We start from the raw sequence: 25,540 nt of genomic DNA, 5'->3' as shown, positions 1-25,540 counted from the left end.
CGCCTTTGTGAAGTTTTTAAAAGGAAGCCGAAAATGCAATAATATACATAATATGTACCTATATGTATATGGGTATTCCATTTAAAATAAACGATCCCGATCCACCCACACTTTTTTGAGCCAACCTGTAGCAGTTAAAATATTTTCCTGAAATTCATCCTCGTACACACTAAATAAACTTTTAGTCACGTGATTAAGCTTGACCGGTACTGCGTTGACCATGCACATTTATATATTTTCTTTTAATCAAAATATTTTAAGAAACAAAAATAAATTAATTATAAATATATATAAACAGTTATTATTTACATCAAAAAACTCACCTTCTTAACAGCACTTAAGGGGCATAAAGGGCCATTACTACCGCTTTCCCGTTCAAAATATTCTAAAGGTGCGTTCTCATCGCCTGCGCCGCTCTGCGCGCCGCCAAAAATTTTTTTACATGTACTTTTGAAGTGTATTTTTTTAGCGCGCGCAAACCTGCACCGACAAACGTTCCTTCGCGCGCGCTGGTTCTTCCGTACATAACGGCTGCGCCAATCCGCGCCATGCAGTGCAACTTTTAAAAAATAAGTCTTTTGTAATTATCTTAAAAACCATTATTTTTTCTGAATAAACTGTAAGTAGCACCGAACATCAGTGTTAATACACAAATACATAGATTTAAAAAAAATAATTTATTAATTATATTTTTTTAAACTTTATTAATTCTAATTAATAAAATTGCATGATAATAAATAAATCATAAATCTCATCAAGGAGGCCGAAATTGACAAAAGAGCAAGAGACATCGTTCATCGTTCGCCACAGCCGCTAATTCAAACATTACTAGCAAGGTGACGTCATGCGCACGGCGAACCGATTTGCGACCCCCAAGATTCTTATCTCTTGTGTTTTGTAACGTATGATTGAAAAAAACTACGCCCAGTAGGCTTGGAAATGACGATAGATGACATTTCCCATATGATTTTACATACAAAATGACAGGAATCTTCATTTCATAGCCATCGCTGATGCCGTTTTTTTTTTCGATCCAAACCAAAAGCTATTATATTATTTCTTTATTGCATGCCCGGTACTACTACTCTATCTATCCTTGTCCAGGAATTATCGCCCACACGCCAAATCTGACTATGAATTTTAATGTCAGGAAATAATGTACCAACTTGCCAGTTTTACAGCGGAGCTACCCTACCACCTGAATCTCCAGCGGGAAATTTAAATTCCAGTTAGTCAATACGGCGCCGAATATGTCCGTGGTTGGTAAGAATGAATTTAAAAATCGCGCCCTCGATTACGTAACTAAAAGTTTAATTGATATGAAATATACTTTAAGTTTGCACTTAAAAAAAATTCCCAAGCTTTTTATTCTGGGAGCTACAGATGTCCGTCGCACTATTGCCGGACCCTGTAGGAGTCTCTTAAAAAAGTTGTACAGAGTCACACAGAAGTTACCTCAATTGTTAAAAGTCGAAAGTTAACAACTATAACTATAGGAATAATATAGATAATCGAGATAGACCCCAAAGAAGCAAAAATAATGTCTTTGAGCATAAACACAACTAAGGTAAACAACAACACTTGTTTAAAATAAACCTCACATACCTGCTTATCGTGTTGGGTACTCCCGACGAATCCAGTTCACCCGTATAGCTAATATGGCTAGTTAGCTGAGTTAACTGTGCCGTGCTTGCTTCTATTATCGTGTGTTGTTGCTGGTCATCACTGGAGGGCGCCACAGCTATTCCCAAATTCGTATATCCAGTTGTCCGATTGGGAGATGTTGGACTTGGAGATTCGCTGTTGTAGGGTGAGTTTCCATTGGAGTTCGGCGTGGCTTGGCTCAGGTGGAGGAAGGCACCAGTGGCGTCTATAGGGACCTAAAAAAGAAATGAAACATCAAAGTATAAAAATATACTATTTTATCGTAATTAAAGGCTTTGGCGCATTGCTTTAAATAGTAAAACTAAATCAAGATCTCACAACAAAAAAAAATGTGTCTGAAATAGAAATACTTGTGAGAAGTAATCCTTAGTCTGTTGGTCAGAAACACAATGATGATTCTGATGAAGTCAAATGTTGTTTATACAGGGTGAGTTTTAAATAAGTGCAAATATTTTTAGGGGTAGTATATTTCGACCCCAGAAACACGCTTGTGAGTTTTTTTCGCAATTTTTTTTTTAAATTAGGAATTTTTGGAAAAAAAATTTGGATTTTCTTTAATTTTTAGTTAAAAACATAACATCTTCATAATATTGCAACATAGATAGTAAATTAAATTTACAAGAAAAAAATTGGCGCCGGGAGGCACGTATAGCCGCCCATACTAAAATATGTTAATAAAAAGTTCGTAGGCAGTTCTTTTAGTTTTAATTACCTATCTCAAAAACTGCCACTATGACTGATTTTGATGTTATTACAAATTTTGTTGCAAATATTATTCCTAATCTTAAATTGAAAACCGCGTTTCGCTAGCTACTGTAATTTTGGAGTTACGATTTTTTTTGAAATGTTTAACCCCCTCCCATACCCCCTTACCAACCCCCCACCCCCACCAAAAACTAATGGCCAGATTCTCGGGTGCCACAGTATTTTTGTGCCATATTTGGTTAAAATCGGTTTAGCGGTTTAGTCAGACAGATAGACAGTTATAGGCGGTTATAATCAGACAGATAGACAGAGAGACAGACACCATGAAAATATTTTATATAACTCATTTTGAGTGAAATTAAAAAAACTTTTTTTTGCCGATCTTAATAGCCTACCATACCTGTTGGTATGGTCGGCTAAAAAACAGAAAAGACCCAGTGGTTCTCAAAATTTAGGCAATTTTTTTTTTAATTTTCGCCTTTTTTTGAAAAACGGTAAAGAAAAAATATGTTTCTTTTATCGAGGTCTACTAGCCTTGAAAATATTTGCACTTATTTAAGACTCACCCTGTAGTATCAGGATGTTATAACTTAACACTATATTAAAATAAACAAGACACTTAGGTTACAGTTGAGGGTTGGATGTACACTTAGGGAGATATGAGAGAATAGTCAATAGATAATTTGCTTCAGAAAGTGTGCACCTAAATAAGCAGCATACACCATAGGCGTAGTCAAAACATTTATCAAAAATATAAATATCTCTTCAGGTTAAGAAAAATATGTTGCACGGCACTGTTTGGAGGTACGACAACAATTTGATGTCGTGTGTTATTGGTTCTTGTATTCTTTAGTCATTGAATATACAGGGCGAGTCTTAAATAAGTGCAAATATTTTCAGGGCTGGTAGATATCGATAAAACAGATATTTAGGTATAATAACCGCCACGAATGCTTGGGAGTGATTCATCGCTTGATGAAGTTAGAATCGACACGCGCGCTATTATTTTTACATTAAAAACGTAAATTTTTACCGCAGACGTAGGTTTTTAAAGGCCCGGTCTAATCATCTGCCTGCGCTCCTCCTACTTATTCTAAAATGTTAGCGTGATTGACAAAGACGATACTATATCGCGTTTCTTTGATTGATTCGTTCTTGTGCGTCAGTCCGTTAGTGTGCTTGTAGTGCGACCAAGGGGGCATTCCATTTTATATTTATAACCAAATATATGTTTTGACAAGACTTTGGCCGTTAAAACAACAAATTACAACAGATTATGTATTGATTATTATATGACTTGAAACACCACGGCACTGGAATTAAGTTTTATGTGACCTTGAACAGATTAGTTCACATGGTAGCGACCGATGAATCACTCCCAAACATTCGTGGCGTTTACTATATATTTCCTTTTTAGCGTTTTTTAAATAAGTCCAAAATAACCGAGATATTTATGTTATTTTGAAAATTTCCAAAAAAAAATGATTTTTCGCTTAAATTTTGAGAACCATTGCATCTTTTCTGGGTTTTCTTTCTTGTAAATTCAATCTACTACCACTACCTATGTATGTTGCCATGCTGTGAAGATATCGTGTTTTTTAATTAAAGAAATTTTCAAATTTTTTTCAAAAAACTCCATTCCGTGTTCCTGGGGTCGAAATATATTATTTACCCCCTCAAAATATTTGCACTTTGTGTAGAAAATTAAAAATCTTATAAAGTAAATAAAAAAAAATCTTTCATCGGATTACAAACCAACCAGCTACTGTTTGTTCTCGTGGGCGTTAACGCATCCAAGCACACTACCGCTATCTATCCGACCGCATCGACAACGACCAGTAGCAGTAAATCTACACGCACGCCATCATGACGTACCTACACCACTGGCCGTGCCTGTCCCGCTATTATACACATAAGGCCCTCTTCACCTGACTCACCTCGTCCAATCTGAAGTACGTTCCGTTGTCCGCCCGTATCAGCGTGTGGTAATTGTCCTGCTGCTGCTGTTGGTGATGATCCTGGTGGGCCTGTTGTTCAGTGGCGGCGCCGGCGGGGTAGACGACAGTGGCGCCGGTAAATTCGAGGGGCGTGGTCGATCGCGAGTGGGGCGACAGGTCCGCCCCCTCGTGCTGCGAGGCGGGACTGTATTGGGCGCCGCCGGCCTGCTGCTGCTCATCGCCGTACTGCTGTTGCACTCCTGCAATGGAGAGGGAAGAGTGTATTACTGGTTGTATAAGTGCGGACATGTTTTACAAATTTACTAGCGGATAAGGCCTGCTGTTCAACTCGGATGTTCGGACCAAATCTAGTTGTTCTGGTGAAAAAAAAAAATAGGTTGAAACCAAAGCAATCGAAACTCATTCGTCCAACTAATTGTTTTGTTGCTTTCGGGTTATTCCGTTCATTTTCAGCGTGCGCCATGAAGTTTTGCCGCTATTTTAATGGTACAAATGAGTTTTGGTTGCTTTAGTTTCAATCCTTCTTGTTTTTATTTTTGTTATTCTTTGCAATTCTAAAAATTCGATTTTGCTTTGGCGTAAGGTGCGCGAGCAACCCTGTGTAAAACGGCACACTTTATCCGATAGTGTCCAGATTTTATACATAATATTCCATACATTGGCGATTATCAAATCGGTATTCTATAAAATGCCTGGGAGATGTATACAGGGTGAGTCTTAAATAAATGCAAATATTTTCAGTGCTGATAGATCTCGATAAAAGAAACAAATTTTCTCTTTACCGTTTTTCAAATAAGTCCAAAATAACTAAGTTATTCAAGTTTAAAAAAAATTTGAGAGCCACCGGATTTTTGCTGTATTTGCATCCTTTTTAGAGCAGTAACCATGGTAATATCTAATATCAAAGCTTAAGAATTGCCAGTAACAAAAATAACAAATAATTAATATAACAATAATTTTTATCCAAATTAAGTATCTAGTATTATTGCCATTAAAATTCAAATTCAAGTAAAATTTTAATTTACAATTTATCTTGAATTTGAATTTAGATTCGAATGCTCTTTCAAACTATATTAGGGTTTCCTATACCTATCTATCTAGGATTTTAAATAAAAAGCGATTTTTAAATAAAATGGCAATCAAGCTGGCTGGTATCGCCATGGCAATTTTCTAGTTTCTAGTGAGAGTTAGTAACTATTTTCAAAATCGACATTAGTGTATGGATATTATTATTTAAACAATTTACTACAATTTACCCACAATATTTTAATAAGTAAGTAGGTAACTCTTTATTTTTTGAAGAAAAATAAAGCCATATGTATCTGCTGGTGGAACGAATGGATATGTTACTAGTTACTAGTGATTTTGTTTTGCGAGGAAAATTATTTCTTGGCATCAAGAACGATTCCAAATAGGAATCTTCCTGATAAGCTTTCCTTTGAAAAATTACTTGTCCTCTTTCCTATTTCGCAGAAATGGTAGTGTAGTTTATAAAAAACCTATTAGGCAGAAACCTGTCGTTGAAAGTGAAGAAATTGAATTTGCTGTAATTGACTCTTTTGTAAAAAAGACATATATCTACAAGTTATCGTAAAATAAAACAAAGAACTACTTGTTCGTTTTTCTTGATAGAATAATAAATAACATATTAATAAATATTATTTATTAAACTATTGTAGGTCAAATAAATAAAAGTAAACTGGTATAGATTTAAATAAAGTCTATAAACTAATGTCGATTTTGAAAATAGTTACTAACTGTCACTAGAAAATTGCCATGGCGATACCAGCCATCTTGATTGCCATTTTATTTAAAAATCGCTTTTTATTCAAAATCTGAGATAGATAGGTATAGGAAACCCTAATATAGTTTGAAAGAGCATTTGAGTCTGCTTCGATTTATTTAAAAAAATACAGGATGTTGCATTTGAAATAACAAAGTTTTTATGTAAAATATATCCTTAAAATAGATCACCAATTTTTGGTACTCCTGTACGAACTTAAGCAAGCAATAATATTTACAGTAGAGTTTATTTCTTTACCTTTAAACTCAGCACAAGAATTAATTCTGAAAAGTAATATACAGGGTGTTAATAATCCATTCTTTTGTAGCATGCATATTTAAATATCTTTAAATATCTCAAAAACCAAAGAATTTAAACATATTTAACGCCTATAATAAATGCCTTTTTTTGGACCCAAGAATCCAAAAATGAAATAAAATACCGGGTGTTCCATAAGAAAAAATATAACTTTGGTATGGATCTTAGTTCTGAGACACCCTGTATATTTCAAAATAATTTTAAATTGTGCACATTGCCTCCCCACATATACCCATAAAATATTTTGTTTCTACATCTTTCCGTTTTCGTATAATCAACCGAGGCGAATGAGGTGCGCCACCCTGTATTTCTTTTATCGAGATCTACCAACCCTCAAAATATTTGCACTTATTTAAGACTCACCCTGTATAGTATACACAAAAGAAAGACAAACGTTCCATCCAGTCAGTGTCATTGACAGAAACAGTCAGATAATCGAATGGCTTTGATTAGTTTTCAACGAAAATGAAGAGAATTTCCTTATCCGCATAGTTTATAACATCTAAGATAAAAAAATTGCTATAACTGTCCACCATTCTAAATAATTACTATAAAAATTCAAACATTCATACAATGTCTATACTAGAAATGTATAAACACGCTCAAAGGTCATCTTTATTTATAATTATTAGATGGAAATTAAAAACATTAGAAGAATTTACTTTATTTCGAAACTCCACTGTGATAAGCTCAAAGCAAATTTACATATTTGCTGGCACAATAACCATTGTCAGGTTTATCTAATGTTTGTGATGCACCGTTGAATAGCGTGGGAACATTTATAAAAAGATACTGAGCCGAATAGATGAAAACAGATATTGCGAAAAATAGAGTTGAACTCTTTCTTCTTAAACTTCTTTAGTTTCTGCTTTTTTTAATATAAAACCCTATTAATTAAAGACTCCTAATAATTAAAGCCTTAATATTAAAAAATCTTTCGTTAACTGGACTGGACCAACAAAGGATTAAAAATACCCTTGAAAATACTTAGATGAAAAATATCTGAACCATCTAAGATTCAGAAGAACTAGAAGCACAAATTAACGAACTAAATACAGCAATAAAGAAGGTCTCAAAATGAATTTAGCAAAAAATACAATGTACAACGAACTAGTAGACAGAAAAGACTTTCTAATCAATAACACAACACTGGAAATAGTAGAAGAATATCCATTATATACAGGGTGGTCCAAGTTGTATTCCGGAAACTTTGGCAGCATATTCTGCAGATAAAAATAAGTAAAAAAGTTCGTATGTCCTAAAATGCTTAGTTTCGGAGATACAGGGTGTAGAAGTTTCATTTTTATTTCGATTTTTTCCAAATAATTTCTGAAGTAACGTCAATATTTGGATGAAAATTGTTGTCTGGGAGTTTTTTGACATGAGAAATTTGATTTTGATGTCAATATGATTCCTACTAGTAGAGGGCGCCACCTACATATTTTTTAACTGGTTTGGAAAGTAATAACTTTTCGTCCGTACCTGTATAAAACTACTGAGTAAAAAATATACATTTACGATGTTTTCTACGTAACGGTCTCTTGGTAAAAATCGCTACGAGTAATGGTTTTTGAGATATTTGGAATCGAAATTATCAATACACGTCATCATTGACATTAAACATGTTGACTAAATAGTTATTAGGCTGAAATCATAAATTTGTAATGTTTTTGTGCTAAAAGTTCAATAGAAACTGTTTTAACGTCATATTTTGCAGAAAAATTTACGATTAATTTAAAAAAATAAAAATTTCCCAAATTTATTATTTCAGTAAAATAACTAAATATAGGGAAATTGAAACAACTTTCGTTGCACGTCATCAATGACACCATGCGTCGTCTTATGGAGTTTGCTGGTGGTCGTATTATGATGTGCAACGAAAGTTATTTTAATTTTCCTATATCTATTATCTTTCGTCAATAATGACGTATGTATTGGCTATTTCCACTCTAAATATTTTGAGAACGGTTGCTCGTAGCGATTTTTACAAAGAGATATTTTTTACATTAAAAGTCACAGAGATGTATATTTTTTCGCTCGGTAGTTTTATACAGATACGGACAAAAAGTTATGACGCTTCAAAACAGTTAAACACATGTGGTGGCGCCCTCGACTAGTAGGAGTCATATTGACATCAAAATCAAATTTCTCATGTCAAAAAACTCCCAGACACCAGTTTTCATCTAAATATTGACGTCACTTCAGAAATTATTTACAAAAAATCAAAATGAAAATGAAACTTCCACACCCTGTATCTGTGAAACTAAGCATTTTAGGACGTACATTAATTTACGAACTCTTTTATTTATTTTTATCTGCAGAATATGCTGCCGAAGTTTCCGGAAGACAGGTCGGACCACCCTGTATATATTTGGAACAACTAACACACAGCTCGGGATCTCTACTGCCAAAAACCAACAGAAGAATGAAATTAGCATGGAGTACTTACGAAAGAAACTCTACCATATTCAAATCTAGAATATCACTTTATCTAAAAAGAAAACATTCGACCAATGTGTATTACCAGTCATGACTTATGCATGCGAAACCTGGAGACTTAAAACGGACATTATAAGGAAACTACAGGTGGCACAACGCTCAATGGAACAAAATATGCCGGGAATAACCAAGAAAGACCGTAAAAGAATAGAGTGGATAGGACAAAAGACCCAGGTGCAGATAGATGTCATCAACAGAATCAAGGCAGGACACCTGGCAAGAAGAAGGACAATAGATGGACCACAAAAATTACAGCATGGTACCCACGAGGAATTAAGAGACTTAGAAGAAGACCAAACCTCAGATGGGATCATGATATTAGGAAATTAGCAGGGATAACTAGGTCCCGCATAGCCAACAATAGAGAACAATGGGCCCAATTACAAAGAGAGTATCTAAATATGTGAGGGAGGCTACCCAAGTAGCATTTTCACGACTTGCGACCACATGTTTACTAAACACAACGTTGGATTAGTTACAAAAAATAGTTAGTTCCGTACCTTGGGTATTAAAATAAATGTAAACGTTGTTGTAACGTTGTGCCGACGTTGAATTAGTACTACAACAAAGTAAAAGCTTCTGCGACGTTGAATAAACGTTGTCTTGTAACCTTTTTTGCTTAAGTGATCTTTAGGTGATTCGGACAACGTAGTTACAATGTTGGGCAATAAAGAGTTTTCCGACGTCACTTTCAGGACCTATTTCAACGTTATGCAAACGTCGTCTATTTTACTCGTTCAACTCGTCCAACGTTGTTTAGATTTCCTTATTCTTACGTTGGTAGGACGTCGAGCCACTATCTTTTTGCAACTGTATTGAACCATAACCTTAAATCTTAAATTTTCACTTCATTGTTCTGTTCAGTCAGACAGTTCAGCGCTGTTTTTGTTTTTATAATAAAACTTAATTAAAATGGGACGTAAGAAAGGCACATATAAAACTAAATTTAAATATACATCGACATATTATTACCGATACTTTATCCACTCCCTCGTTTATTTAGAATATAGAGGGCGGCACAAGCTAGACTCTAGGATGACTAAATCAGGCAATCTTGCGACTAGTATACTACCTGTTAAGGCTGAACTGCGTTTTTATTAGTCCAGTATGCGACTACTCGAACTACTCCATCTTAATCTCCAAAACAACAAAGTGAAAGCCGCCATGTTGTTGAATAAGAAAATGTTTCGTTCCTAAAATAGCAATTCTTGCTTTTTGAATACATTAACTTGAAATATTTGACCCTAAACAACACGCGGAAACATTTTTTTTCGACTGCGAATAAATTATTCTCATTTTACTAAAAAAAAATTTCAAGAAATTTTTTAAAACTTCTTTAATTTTAAGGCCCATTAGTGTTTTTCAAAGTAGAAACAATATATTTATCAATAAAGTTGTTTGCGTTTAACTTTTTTGTCTCTAAGTAAATCATAAAATAATATTTTTACTATAATTATCCCAGTTTAGGATAAAACGCGACTTAGACGCCATATTATTATAGTTTGGTATTTCTGTGAATTGGGATTTTAAACAACGTTGCAGTTTGTACTAAATCAGGCTGCTAGCCAACGTAGGTATCCAACGTCGTTTCGACCTAAAAATGATTCTCCAAACTAGTGCAGACTAGGGTTCGCACGAGGTTGTGCCGACGCACAGTGGGGTATTTGACACAGATAGTTGATCGAAATTTTTTTATGTAGACCTTATATAAATTATTGCTATTTTCAATTAAAGAGGAAATAATATGAACAAAATAAAGGATAATTTGTCGATTCTAAAAAAAGAAAGAAAAATCACTGTTCCAGTGTTTCCACGGAGGAAATAATATGAACAAAATAAAGGATAATTCGTCGATTCTAAAAAAAGAAAGAAAAATCACTGTTCCAGTGTTTCCACGGTCAATGCCACTAATGCCAGTAGTAATATCGCAACTAATACTACTAATGCTACGACTGATCCGCGAGCAATGCCCATAGCACTAAAGTCGCTACTAATGTCAAATTGTACTATACAGCTAATGGCACTAATGCGATCGCTTTGTACACAACAATGCCATCGCGGTTTACACCTCGCATTAGTATATCACTGATTGGCAAATTAGAGGAAACCAAGAATGTTTTTCTCATTTTATCAGCAAAGTTGCAAAAAGTCGCAATATTTTATTTTACTGTATGAAAGCCCAATGTTTACTAAGTAAAACGTATATAGACAATATGCTGAATTCTTCGAAATGCGCAACTAAATCTCTAAGTATAATAAAAATGTCACTAATTTAATCAAATTTTCTGAACGCCTAACTTTTAGTTGCAAAAAAAATCGTTAGTATAAAGAATATCAAAACAAATAATACGTTTTTACAGAATACATACCTGCAGCTTGCTGAGCCATTTTCAATGAAAACGATAATATAAACGTAAAAAGAGCACAAGAACAACAACAATTTATAATTTTAAACATAAAATTTAGCCATTTACCTCTTATCTGTGAGAAGTAACAACTTTGACGTTTCGATGAAACAAACAACTAAACAAACCCATAGAAACGCCATTCATGGCAGACATGATTTAACTTATCATTTATCTTTTTTTGGGAAATCTTAAACACATTTGCTTTTTCGAATTTCGATCACCTTTTTCATGCTAATACCCCACCGTGCGACGTTGCGCCCCGACGTTTGGTCGCGTGACACAACGTTGTCCCGACGTCCAAATGCTGCTTGGGTACATCATAATGGAAATGGATGAATGAATTAAAGCTTCATTTATAGTCGACTCTTGTAATGATTATCTTGACCGATTTTTTTTTCGAAGTGATAAATGTAGATTGCCTCTATTTTTTGTTTCATCCAAAGGATAGGTACAAGATGATAGCAAAAGATAAAGATGAATGAATCATCATTTTGATAAAAGATCGTTCTCTAAAGATGCCAACTCTTAATGACTAATTTTAACTCTTAAATGAAAATTTTAGAAATAAATCAGAATAAATCAACCCTGGCTACCCTTAATTCACCGCGCCTGGTTATTGATTAGTATGTATGGAATTTCAACGTACTTAATCCCACTTGTTCATATCAAAACTGTTTTTTTTTTACTTTTTTTTACTAAGATCCCATTAGTCAACTCAATGTTTCGATATGGTTAAATGAACATTTCAGACATAAATCAGTCAAGAATCCAACCTTTCGGTAGCGCTGAATTGACCTTAACGGGTCAACGCAGCTTGTTTATTCCCATGCCTGAGCCTGTTTTCGTACCGTCAAAGATTACATATTAGGGTTGGGTTGGGTACCGTGTTAATTTTCTTCAAAGATCGAATTACAATAAATGTTCTCTATAACTAACCGTAACTGAGGGAGGTACCATTGATAATTCGGAATTATACAGGGTGTCCCAAAAATAAGTACAAGTATTTTAAGTGGTGGTAGATCTCGATAAAAGAAACATATTTTCTCTTTATCGTTTTTCAAATAAGTCCAAAATAACGAACTTATTTTACTTTGAAAATTTCCAAATAAAATGATTTTTTGCTAAAATTTTCAGAACAACTGAATCTTTTCAGGATTTCCTTTCTTGTAAATTTAATCTACTACCTATGTTACTATATTATTAAGAAATTTGTTTTTTAACTAAAAACTAAAAAAAATTCCAAAATTTTTTTCAAATAATTCCGAATTTTCAAAATTTTGTTTTCGCAAAAAAAACCCTCTTAGGCGTGTTTCTGAGGTTTAACTAAAATACATGCACTTATTTCTGGGACACTTTGTATATTTTGAAAGCAAAAAAAATGAAATTACTTCAAAATAATTTGACTCTTAGGGAAATATATTTTTTTTTTATTTAAAAACATCTAAACCTGTATGAAAGAACGACTATTATTAATAATATCATACTCTCGAAAAAAAAAACAGCGTTAAAGACAGCTGTGGAATGATAACCGATGATAATTTTGACGAGGTCAAGCCCTAGACGTCATTTACTAAGCCCGTTCCTTTCTTTATTTTTTAATGGGGCTTACTACCAGCTGGATTTAAGAAGGTTCTAATTCATTCTATATTGGGTGAAAATGATTTTTAAATGTAGTATAAAATTAGAGAAAAAATATTTTTTGGAAATCACAGAAAAACGATTAATATATTTTGATGATTTTTAAGCAATTGTAGCTAAATTATTTGATTTTTTTGTATCTCTTTCTAAATTAAAAATTAAAGTTTCCATCTGTCAATTATATGAGATAAAAGTGTTGATATTTTGGTGAAAGTTTGAAACACCCTGTGGAAGCGAGGAATTTGTATAAATAATTTTATCATCTAGGTGCATCTGTTTTCGATAATTATTTTTGATTTGTCTCAATAGTTTTAATTTTTTGAAGATATTAGCTTTTGAAGCAATTGGCACCAACATTTTTTTGTAATTTTTACATACCCAAACCATGCCTTCGCTTTTGGTCCTCATTCAGTGGCGGATCTAGGGTAAAATACGTCGTAAACAGCTAGCTGCTTCCAAGTTTGGAAACAACAAGCTTGCATGATTCTTGAAATTTTCCAGTTCAAGATACAGCTCTGTTGCATCCAAGTCGTTGGCATATTTAATTGCTAAATCTGCAGCATGTTTTTTTTATTTCTTCTAGTGGTAATGATGCCAGTGACTTTCCAGAAAGGAAATAAAAATCTTCGACAACACCTTCCATAGCATTAAACCTCCAGGAAAATTGCTCATTTATTTTATCCAGTGATTCAAAAATGTGAATTTTGAGTTGTTATTATTGGGTTAATGTACCAATTTCGTCATCAGCGTTTTCATCGAAAAATCTTTTTACTTTTCTTGTCCGTTTTTCTGGGAGAACAGGCTCAATATTGCTTGCCTCTGCAAGGATCTTTGCTTCTTTAAAGCAATCGTCGACTTTGTCTCTAAACTCAGCTCAGAAACTCTGTAATGAATTCAGCAATTTAGATGTCTCCGCGATCGAAAGCGTTGGCCTCTGCACAGCTGTGTTTACATTAAGGAGTGGATGGTGCATGGTAAAAATCTTGCTAGCTCATTTTTTTGAGATATGACTGCTTGGACACCCCTATATTGTCCAGCCATATTGGCCCCATTATCGTATGACTGAGCCCTGCAGTTCATTATGTCCAAGCCATCAGGCTCTATTTACTTTAAAATTCGCTCAGCTAAACCAGCTCCGGTCTTATCATTGACTACCATAAAGTCCACGAAACTTTCTTTTATAGTCCACTGTTAATGTAAAAATTAAGAGAAAAGTCTTCTTCAAAAGCCAATATCTCCAAAAAAACAAAGCTATTGAGATGAACCAAAAAACAAATTATCGAATTTTGAGAAAAATATCATAGTGTCTGGTACAGATAACTTTATAATATAATTTTTTATTACTTACAAATCCAATAAAATGCTCGAATATCTCTAATGTAAGTAAAATCCAGGAAAAAATAATTTGATTTTGCATGGATTTATTATAAAAATATCACCATTATTTTTTTTTTCTTTTATCCTGGTGGTTGGGTGGGAATTTACTCCTGTGTCCTTTAGAACCAGCCGCTACTGTGAATTTTATCTGAAACCCTTTATTTAGCTTATTTAAATTTGCAAGGCGCCTTGTTTATTTATTTTGTTATGATGAAACCGATACTCTAGAATATTTTGATTCCATGTCTAGCCTGTCATATCTACTGTCGTACAACAATAAGACCCATCCAACGTTTCTATGACATTTTTACTGTGAACAGTAATTGTCGCGTGCTGAGTTTAAAAACAACATCATGTCTCTCTGAGTAGAGATGTGTAAAATATTATCGATCTTTTCAGCGGATAGTTTTGCGCGAGCCCCAGTCTTTATAATTTTTATAAACCGAGCTTCAATCAAGTTTAGAATCGTACTTGTTACTTGTTACATAAGATAAGCGAATATCTAGGCTTGTAGGTACCTCTAGGCTTGTCATTTAGGTACCTCAGGGAGTATATTGCTGAAAAAATTTTGCCACGGAAATGCGCCACCATTTTTTGAATGCGGTTTAAGAGTAACGAAATGACGTACATGAAAAATTAATGTTATTTCATATTTTAGACGCCTTTGTAACTACTAATACAAAAATGAAATTCCGCGGAAATGCGCTGTTTTTTGAATACGGTTTAGAAGTAACGAAATGAGATATATAAAAATATAATATTATTTTATATTGCAGACTTATTTTTAAGCACGAAGAAACGAAAATCATAAACGAAAATCCGCGGAAATGCGTTATTTCACCACTATGCAGTGATCTGCTTCCCGACCTTGGACATAGATCAATGAATAATATCTATTCTTATCAACTTAATATGGCTATGGTCAATAAATGCGAAAATTTAAAAAAATGTCAATAAAGCATAAAAACGACAACTAAACCAAACCAAACCTTAAAAAAACAACTAAACCAAACGAAACCAACTAAACCGATTACAACCAAACCAACTACAGCTTGACCAAACCAAACCGAAAGTATGTAAAAAAGTTGAGAATACTATGGAAAACTTCGAAATATTGAAGATTTTCCATTACACCGCCCTTATGATGAATTTCCGCGGAAAAGGTTATATAGAAAATTTATAGCAAATTATTAATCAAACGAAAATATGTAGTTTTTATCTTCCTAGCACATTTCGGCACTTCTAAACCCGGAAAAATCAATGAAAATTATTGTGATAAAAATATATTTTCGAATAAAAATTAGTTCACATCGTTATATTAAATGTTTTTACGTCATTCTATAATGAAAAAACTATTAAAAACACCGTAAAGTTTTAAAGTTTAGTTAATAATAGAAAAATTAAAAATTCGAGTTTTCTCAAAAACAAAGAATTTCCGCGGCAAAAATCAAACTATGTAGTGCTAGTTTTCTTGTATAGAATCATCCTATAAACCGATGTTCTATGTAACTGATTTCGGCTAAACGAAACTTGAGCCGGCGGTAGGCTTTTTTAGAGGGTGTAGTCCCGCTCAAATTGTAATAAAATCAGTAAACATGATCGTGCTTTTCATTTTTCTTATTGATTTTTTTCCCTTATTTTTGGCATATTTCAGTTTCCAAACCGAGATAGTCCAGTAAATAAGGACACGAAAAGACCCAGTCTCGGCGTAATTCGTCAACTATTACTTTATAGGCGGATTGTGTACCCTTTTGGGGAGTAGTTTTAGGGGAACACCATGCTAAAGGCCAGTTTTAGCAGGAAAAATAGCCCCAAATGGCCGAAAAATCAATTTATACCTATAAAAATACTCCTTATCATTTTTTACGTACAATTATTAGTAGTTTTCGAGATATTCCGCCTGGCAGATCACTGAATTTTCTCTCCAAGTCTTAACGGCTCCGGAGATAAATTTAATAATAATTGATTGGTAGGATAAATGGTTTAATAACTCGCCTAAAATTTAATATTTTTTGAGAGTTTATTTAAAAGGTAGAATCCACAGCTATCACATTTTGGAATTTGTTTGATTTTTTTCATATTTTATGATAATAAAAAAACCGGGCAAAAATTCCTTGACCCAAAAATTTTCACTTATAATATCACAAGAGCTTAAATTATTTTCGGAAATTTTTTTGAGGGCACGAATATTTTGAAAATTATCCCGAGTCGAAGACGAGGGATAATTTTCCTAAAATATTCGTGCCCGAAAGAAAATTTCCAGGAATAATTTAAGCTTGCGTGCAGGTATTCGGTAAGAAAATTTCACACCTAAATTTGAAAAAAAAAATATTAATCCAACATGACATTTTAAAATAATTTCAATTTGTTAAGTTGGCCAAGGTATTGATGTTTTTGACATATTATGTGTTTTGTCATTTTTGTTTGCGATTCTGTCATTAAGCTATTACTAGTTTTAAAACGTCTGTACGTAGAGTAAGAAGTGTATAGCGAAATGTCGCGATTTGGAAAAGTAAACCAACAAGTCATTAAAGAAGAGATTGAAAATATAAAACCAGATAACACCCGAAAATCAAAATCAAGTGTATGGAAACAGTTTGTTGATATCTAACATATTTCCTTAAATAAAAAATATTACCAACCTTAGTTACATCAAATGCTAAAACTCAAATGGGTAATATTTCAATATATAGACATTGTAGTTCATTCACATTATGATTGTAGATCTTATGTTTACCTTTTCAACTGTCAAAAAATTTCCACTAAAGTTTCGTGGCGCCTCGAAAAAATTTCGAAATTTTTTCAGTTGCCATGGTAACTAGTCAACATTAAAGCATGTTATTGGTTGAAAAGTAGAGGTGTGAAATTTTCAGAAACATTGTATAAGCAAAAATAAATAAAGACAATGTAAGTCCAAAACTCTTTTAATTTTTAAAAGAAAATTGCATTATAATTTTATAAGTGACAAACATCAATGAGGAGTTGGAAATCAATGATAAAAGTTCAAAATTACCTGCAATATCTTGCAACTCCTCCTGGGTATATTGTTCTTATCCATTTTCCCGGATATAATGAACTACATTCATCATTTCTTCTGAAATATCAGCATTCAAGGGACGTCCTACGTCCCTTAATGGTCTAGGTCTAGGGGCTGTGGAACATGACTTATAAAATTGTGTACGACAATGCTTGCGATATCTGGCACCCGCACAAAAAGAAAATCTTGACCAATAAGCTATTATTTGTGAAAATATGAATAAGTTTGTAAAAATCTGAAAATTTTTGGGCCAAAGAACGTTTGCCTGGTTTTTTATTTTCATAAAGATATACCCTGTTTTTTTTCTCAGGTAAGATTTCGACAGACGATGACAGAAGAAAAGCAGATGACGTCCCATACCAATCTATTTATTTTACTAAAAAAAGTTTCTAATAATTTTTAAGTTAACTATGGATGGGTTTAAATATAAATTCGTCATGCGTCGTCACTTGTTGTTTTTAACCAGTTTTATTGGTTTATTTCAAAAATGACAAATCGTATTTCAATTTTATTGGTTTGACGGAACGATGAACGAAAAACGGATGCCGATGCGTATGAACTCGCCTTTAGATTTTTGACGTTTGTCAAATTATAGGTTATAATTTTGTGACGACTTTTGTCAAATACCCTGCGTTTTGGAAGATGATGCATTTTGATTCGTGTTATTACTTGTGTTTTGTGTCTTTTGAAGTCAAGTGGAAAAAAAATCGAGTGAAAATTAACTGTAGAACCCAGAGCACAGTTTATGGTTAATACTCGCTGCCCAGGCAGAAAGTCTTATACAGATACACCAATAAAGTTACTATCAATAAAGTTCGTATAGCATCTCGTCGTAGATAAGTGCATCTCGAATATGGTAGAAGGACCATACTCTAAACACATACTAAAAACTGGAGTAACTGTAAAATATCGACATCACACGATAGGTAAATAATGGATTTTAGTACTGCAGAAAAATAATGTCAAAAGGTACTGGTTTAAAAAAATTAAGATTAAAGTTAATTAATCAACCTGTGAGGTATAAAATTTGGTAAGTGTTATTAATAAAATAGTTTGTTTTATTTGTGTTGTTTTATTTATTCCTGCGGAATATTACAAATTTGTATTTGTACATAGGTTATATTGATAAATATAATCATAAATGCGGGAAGTTTCATAAAGCTTGAAAGTAAGAAATAGTTCTTTTTTATATGTTTTGGTATGTGGTGTCTTGTTTTTGTTTGTTTTGTATTAACACATACCATTTTTTATTAAATAAATTAACTCGATTACATTTTTTCAGTTTTATACAGTTTTTTTCACAATATTTTGAAGTTACTTGTCAGTCAAATTTTAAATACATAAATATATTAATTTCCTGCTATGCGTTCCAGTTGTACCAACTTATTTCTTTGTAAAATAAAATAAACTACTTTGAAATTAAAATGACAGACACATCTATCACTGTCAAGGATCTTCTCGTTGGACAGACTATAACAAAATTCAATCAAGTTCCAAAATGTGATAGCTGTTGATTCTACCTTTTAAATGAACTTTGAATCATCAAAAAATATTAAATTTTAACCGAGTTATTAAACAATTTGTCCTAAAAATATTGTAAATTGCATATTTTGGGAAATATTTACGAAAAATTGATTTTTCGGCCATTTGGGACCATTTTTTTTGTCGAAACTGGCCTTGCACGGTGTTACAATTTTTTTCCCTAAAACTACTCTCCAAAAGGTACACAATCCGCCTAAAAAGTTATGGTCGACGAATTAAGCCGTGGTTGCAACCTTCATTTACTGGACTAAGATTTACACTCGGTTAAAAAAATGTCGGTCACGATGGAAAATATTTAATGGCCGCCTTTGCACATTAAACTAGTGTTGATCAAACCGTTTTAAAAGCAACGGACAAGACAGGTGACGCATTTTAATCTCTGAATACTAAATTTCCCTGACTTAGTGAGACTAACATCAACAAGGGAATTCTTATAGGTCTCCGGATTATACAGATTTTCCAAAATTCTACGTTTATTGAACACCTGAATAAAAAATAAAGACATGATAATATATAATAAAAATAAAGAGGGGACTCCCCGAAAATGGCGGTTGGTAGAAGAAAAGGACAGCTACATTTGGATTCAGGACGTCATTCTACAGAAGAATCAGCAGGAATGTTGCCAGGGCTCGAGAAAAAAAGTGTTTTTGGCAGACCAGTGTAATCGGAGTTCTAGTGTATATCGATACTTTTTTAAATATGACCATCCCTAGTCCAGGACCGCACTGTCGCGTTATCTCTTGAGCCGAGAGAACAATCCAGGAAGTCCGCCCGCCTGCGACACAGGATAAAATGGGTTTCTGTTTGTCCCCGGACCCCGTTATCAGATAACCATCGCCAGCGACAAATACGAAACGGCACGCAATTGCCCGTCTCATCATCCGCTTATCGCTCTCCACGATTCGATGGCAATATCGTGTATTTGTATGCGTGTTTGTAAAGTATTTACATGTCCGTCAAAAATCGGATCTTATCGGCCCTTATCGGGTGGAGGAAAGTACTCGGTTTAACGCCCCTTTGGTGACACTGCCCTTGTCAAACATACAAGACAGCTGAGTCAAAAAAAATACAGAAAAATATAACTTTAATATATAAAGTTAATCGTCCCGTTATTGTATGGAAAGCTTCTATGACCTCGAAATCAGTGGAATAAATTAGTGGTTGGAATTAGATTTTATATTTTGAGAGTTTAAGATAATGCAAAATATCTAAAAAATACAATTAGAATTAATAGAATATCCTAGCAACAGCTTGCGATACTCAGTTGTATCCATGAAAGCCTTAGTTAGCTTATAAAACAATACAATTTTAATTTCTAACCGAATTTCTAACTTCTTTTGACGGATCAGTGATGGGCGGTGTGTAAATACCCAACGGGTATATACTGTACAAGAAGGTGTAAGGTATGTATATACCTACCCATTGAGGAATATACCACTTAAGTGCGTACCACTAGGAGTATTAGGTACATTTCTGGTATTATACCGGGTATTTACTGTTGTTTTACTGTTGTCGGGGAATCCCCTTATAAAATTAGTGTATTTACCTAAATTGCACCGACGCGCGACGCGACGCGTCGGTGTGTGGTGTTTTTGATAGAATTTATTTGGCTTCTGTGGATTCTTTGACTAACTGGTGATTTTCTGACCTTTTAGATGTTTCTTTAATGTCAAATTTAACAAAAAATTGTTAAATTATTTTAGAGTACCTTAATTAACAAAGTAAGAATACTACAGGGTGTTACAAATTCGGGGTACGAGCATTGGTATCTCGGAAACCGTAATAGATTCGAAGATGGTTAAATTGGGGCAAAGTTGCTCTTTTGGATGTTCATCAAGAAGCCAACAAAAAAGTTTGAGAAATTTCAAGGATTGCTGAGTTTTTTGGAAAAAACTGATTTTTATGAAAATCAATTTTGTTTTTTCCTGTCGTTACTTTTTAGAAAATCAAGAAACTAATTGCACATTCTGATAGCCACTTTATCAGGGCTATCTGATAGTATTTTTATATTTTCAAATTAGCTGATAATTTGTGAGATACAGAGGCCAACTTATTTTTTTTAAATACGGACCTGTATTTTTTATATCAATTTTTGAGAGACCTCGGTCTCCCGTGTACAATGGTATGCCACACTTATACTTTTTTTTTTGTTTTGGATACCTTAACAACAACAAAACTATTTAATTATTATTTAAGATAATTTCAAGTCCGACTCTGATTTTTTAAATTATTTAATCTGATTATATTCATTGCAACAATATTGATCAGCGCTAATTAACACTGAATAAGGAAAATCGAGCCAATTGAAAGAATCAAATAAATAATATCCAGGTCAGCAGTTTAAAGATATTATTTTTAACTCTTTTTATTGTGAATTTGAAATCTCAATGTCTAATCTAATCTAATAATATGCATAATATTAATCGTAGTAATTATTAAAAAGTCAACTTTTACAAACTAGTTTCTAATGCTCTACATGTTCGAAAGTGTTACCACCCTCCCTAATGCACAAATTTATTTTTCGTTAAATCTTATTTATAGCTCTTTAACATATCTTCTTCTTATACTTCCAAATGAATTTTGTAATATTTATTGTAGATAAATGTTGTAATGTATTGATTTTACTTTTACAAATGACGTCAAGTAATGCCCCCTCCCCTCGTCCCTTGGCGATTAGCGACAAGTCTAGAAACCCATCTGGCCAATATACTGCTCTACCATTTCCAATCCATCTTCCAGGGAAATAATTTAACTGTTTATGTTATATTTATATTATTTATTTTATATAATTTTTTATTATTTTATTGCATTTGATTTTCCATATTCAATGTTTTCCCTCACGTCATTGTTAAGTTTGAAAGCTTATTAATATTGTAACGATGAATGGATTAATTATTAAAAAAAAAAACAGAGCCAGACTTGAAATTAGTTTAAATAAATTGTGTTTAAATGTCCGAAACAAAAAAAATATTAAGTGTGGCATATCATTGTATTCAGGAGACCGAGTTCTTTCAAAACCTGAAATAAAAAATGCAGGTCCGTATTTAAAAAAATTAAGTTGACCTCTGTATCTCATAAATTATCAGCTAATTTAAAAATCTAAAAATACTCTCAAATAGTCCTAATAAAGTGGCTATGAGAATGTGCAATTAGTTTTTTGATTTTCTAAAATGTAACGACAGAAAAAAAAATCAGTTTTTTCCAAAAAACTCAGCAATCTCGTATCTATTACGGTTTCCGAGATACCAATGCTCGTACCTCGAATTTGTAGCACGCTGAATACCGGGTATAATGGTATGTACCCAAATTCAATATACTCTGTAAAACGAAAATCATACCATTGGATATATACCGGCTGCAAGACCTTGGGTATTTACTCAAATTTCAATATTCCAGGTGTTTACCCATCACTGATGATAATCAAAAGCCAAAGTGACATTGATAACATTAACCATGTTAGCATCATCAGCAGATGATTAAGACTGAAGTTTTAGTCTTAATCATCTGCTGATGATGCTAACATGGTTAGCGAAACGGGCGTCCAGTGTAAAAGTAAAAGTGTTTTGGTGTATTGTGGTGATTTAGTGTTTTATTTTGCTGTGTAACACCAAATGCTCCACCCCCAACTGTAATAGAAGGTTGTTCCTGTAATTTCGGGACGTCAAAATTAGTGGCAGTAATTTTCAGTTAGTAGAAACAGTTAACAAACTTTTAAATTTTTTCACTAATTATTATATTTCAAAATTTTCGAGTGATGTCATGTTGGCCTTTGATTATTAACCGTCAAGAGAAATTGTAGTTAGAAATATAAAGTTAATTGTTCTCTATGGACACAACTGTCTACTGTCTATCGCAAGCTGTTGCCAGGATATTCTATTAATTTTAATTGTATATTTTTGGATATTGAATTGAAACCACTAATTTATTCCACTAATTTCGAGGTTCTGAATGAAGCTTAAAAAATATTCGCGATTGGTACTGTTCAAATTATATCACCCTGTGTGTTAAAAGTTTTACAAAAAAAACTGCAGAAAATGAATCCAAAAATGTGAATAATTGCACTTATTATTTAAACGTTTCCAAGGGCGAGGATTATGCATATAATTATGCAAAATTTAAAACAAACATAAATATTCATTTGTGTTTAAAATAAGCGCCACCGTAAACGAAACTTAATGCCATAGTTAAAAATTTTATGTAGCCCAATGTGGAACACTAAAATATTAAGTATAGTTAATATCTTCGAAGCGTATATGGTGTCTAATAAAATAAAAAAAATAATATAAGAATCTATAGTTCATATCAAATAAACTTTTAGTCACGTGATTAAGCTTGACCGGCTCACCGTTGCCCACTTTTACATATTTTCTTTTGATAAAAATATTTTAAAAAACAAAAGTAAATTAATTATAAATATATAAACAGTTATTATTTACAGCAAAAAACTCACCGTCTTAGGAGCACTTAAGGGACATAAAGGACCATTACTACTGCTTTCCCATTCACAATATTCTAATAAAGTTGCAATGAGTTTTTTACGGCTACTAAGCTATCTTATACACTTCGCACTAAGAGGTTCTAAAAAGAACAATGTTCGACTGCAATGTCTGCCAGTAAACATTTTTAAGCTTAAAGCATCACAACACTAATTTATTTAAACCAAAAACACGTAATACAAAACTAAAGTGTCAAAACGAGTGACATGTCAGGAAATAAATAAATAAATGTGGCAACTTGGCATTTTTTACAGCAGAGCTACTACCTGAATCCCCAGTGGGAAATTTAAATTCCAGTTAGCCAGCCCGCGAATATGTCCATGGTTGGCAACAATGAATTTAAAAATCGCGCCCTCGATTACGTAACTAGAAGTTTAATTGGTATCAAATATATATTATAGGCAAGGGCCCAGCTACGTCGAAATACCAGTTCCTGACAGATCACTGAAGTTAACCGACGCACAGTGCTTCGAACATATGGCTCTAGAGGACAAAAATGCAAAACTACTCTTTTATTGTAGGCAATTTTTCCAAACTAGGTTTATTTGACACAAATGATGAGTACTCTCATTGTACTAAATGATGATGTTCTTAGTCCCACGTTTATGAAAAAAAATCTTATAAATAATAAAAATGTTGGAGCTGTGTTCTATCTAAGGAAATAATAATTTATAGTATGAAAACGGTGTAAGTACTAAATAAATCCCTGTGATAAAAAAGATTTGAAATAACATTAGAACATGATTCCTACAATATAAGCCATAAGATAAAAATCTTTTTCTTTGATGAAAAAGAAACATTAATGTTATATTTAATTTAAAAAAAACTTAAGATACTATAAATTTACTTTAGGACAACAAAATGCATAGATCGTAACTACTCTGATTCAGAAGAATCACTGCTGACAGAATCTTCCAAATTTATAGTATCCAAATCACAGGTAGATGAAGTATCCTCACATATAAGATATGTCTGTACATTATTTTCTAATATGTTACTTTTTCGCGTTGTTACTGTTCTTTTTGTTGGTATGAGGGGTTCGGATGTTAATAGTTACCTCTTTAGTAGACCATGTCCATATATCATATTTTTCCTTATCTTGGGTATGACGTTTTATAATGAATTGAAAGATGGAAACTTTTTTATGCGACGTTTCGCTCCAACATAGTGGGCTTTTTCAGGCACAAGTGGTGTCTCATTTGACTGGAAGGTTCAAGGAATCAATATCTAATAAAGAACACATTTTTTTAAATACAAATAATTTTGAGTTCTTATCCTTATGATCAAGCCAACAAATATGACAAATGAAATGTCAACAAAAATATTCAATAAATACGATATGTTTTGATATGTTTTTTTTAAATGCCTTTTTGAAGTTTGAAAACGTAAAATTTTTATACCCATTTAGAAATCATCTTAAAAAATAAATACAAACTAAACAATCACGAACTTGTTTAGAAATAAATTTAAAGTACATACCTTGTTTAACAATATCCATAGTGGCTTTCAATTAAGTACGTACCGTTTAGCTCCATAATATACAGAACTTCTATGAATGTTATTCTTTTCGCTGATAAGATAATGATCGCAAAATTTATTTTCAGTGAAAATATTTGCTAACAAAAATCGCTGTTTATGAAAAATAATATACAGGACGGTTGAACATTGTTATAAGTATAAAATTACATATTCAGATATTAGTAAATTTTAACTTTTTTTTCGATTTTTGTCCATGGGAAGCACTGTGCGACGCGATGTTAGACGATGCGAGTGGATTGACGGGTGAGTTTCTGGAAACTCTATCTTGTGGTTGTTTCGTGGCAAGAATATCCCAAGCAGCATTTGGACGTCGGGACAACGTTGTGTCACGCGACCAAACGTCGGGGCGCAACGTCGGTACAACCTCGTGCCAACCCTAGTCTGCACTAGTTTGGAGAATAATTTTTGGGTCGAAACGACGTTGGATACCGACGTTGGCTAGAAGCCTAATTTAGTACAAACTGCACGTTGTTTAAAATCTAATTTACAGAAATGCAAAACTAATATGGCGTCTAAGTCGCGTTTTATCCTAACTTGGGATAATTATAGTAAAAATATTATTTTTATGGTTTAGT

General features: G+C 33.1%; 1 protein-coding gene across 3 annotated transcripts in view; it reads right to left on the bottom strand.

Annotated features, from left to right (window-relative positions):
* LOC115881477 (transcription factor GATA-4-like) overlaps window positions 1-25,540 on the bottom strand; it is a 118,973-nt gene that overhangs the window by 56,432 nt on the left and 37,001 nt on the right. For 2 of the 3 annotated variants that reach the window (XM_030898965.1, XM_030898967.1), the window contains exons 1-3: window positions 6,793-6,870; window positions 4,308-4,567; window positions 1,606-1,880 (exon numbers count right to left, since the gene is read on the bottom strand). In XM_030898965.1, the coding sequence (XP_030754825.1) occupies window positions 1,606-1,880; window positions 4,308-4,567; window positions 6,793-6,844 (587 nt within the window). In that variant the 5' untranslated portion in view covers window positions 6,845-6,870. Of the gene's footprint in view, window positions 1-1,605; window positions 1,881-4,307; window positions 4,568-6,792; window positions 6,871-25,540 lie in introns of those variants that run through there. The other variant, XM_030898966.1, reaches the window with a different exon arrangement.

Source organism: Sitophilus oryzae, unplaced genomic scaffold (genome assembly GCF_002938485.1).
Source record: "Sitophilus oryzae breed Bouriz unplaced genomic scaffold, Soryzae_2.0 scaffold_172_pilon_pilon, whole genome shotgun sequence".
NCBI classification, from domain to species: Eukaryota; Metazoa; Arthropoda; class Insecta; order Coleoptera; family Curculionidae; genus Sitophilus; species Sitophilus oryzae.
This window is presented reverse-complemented; position numbering and strand designations above follow the sequence as displayed.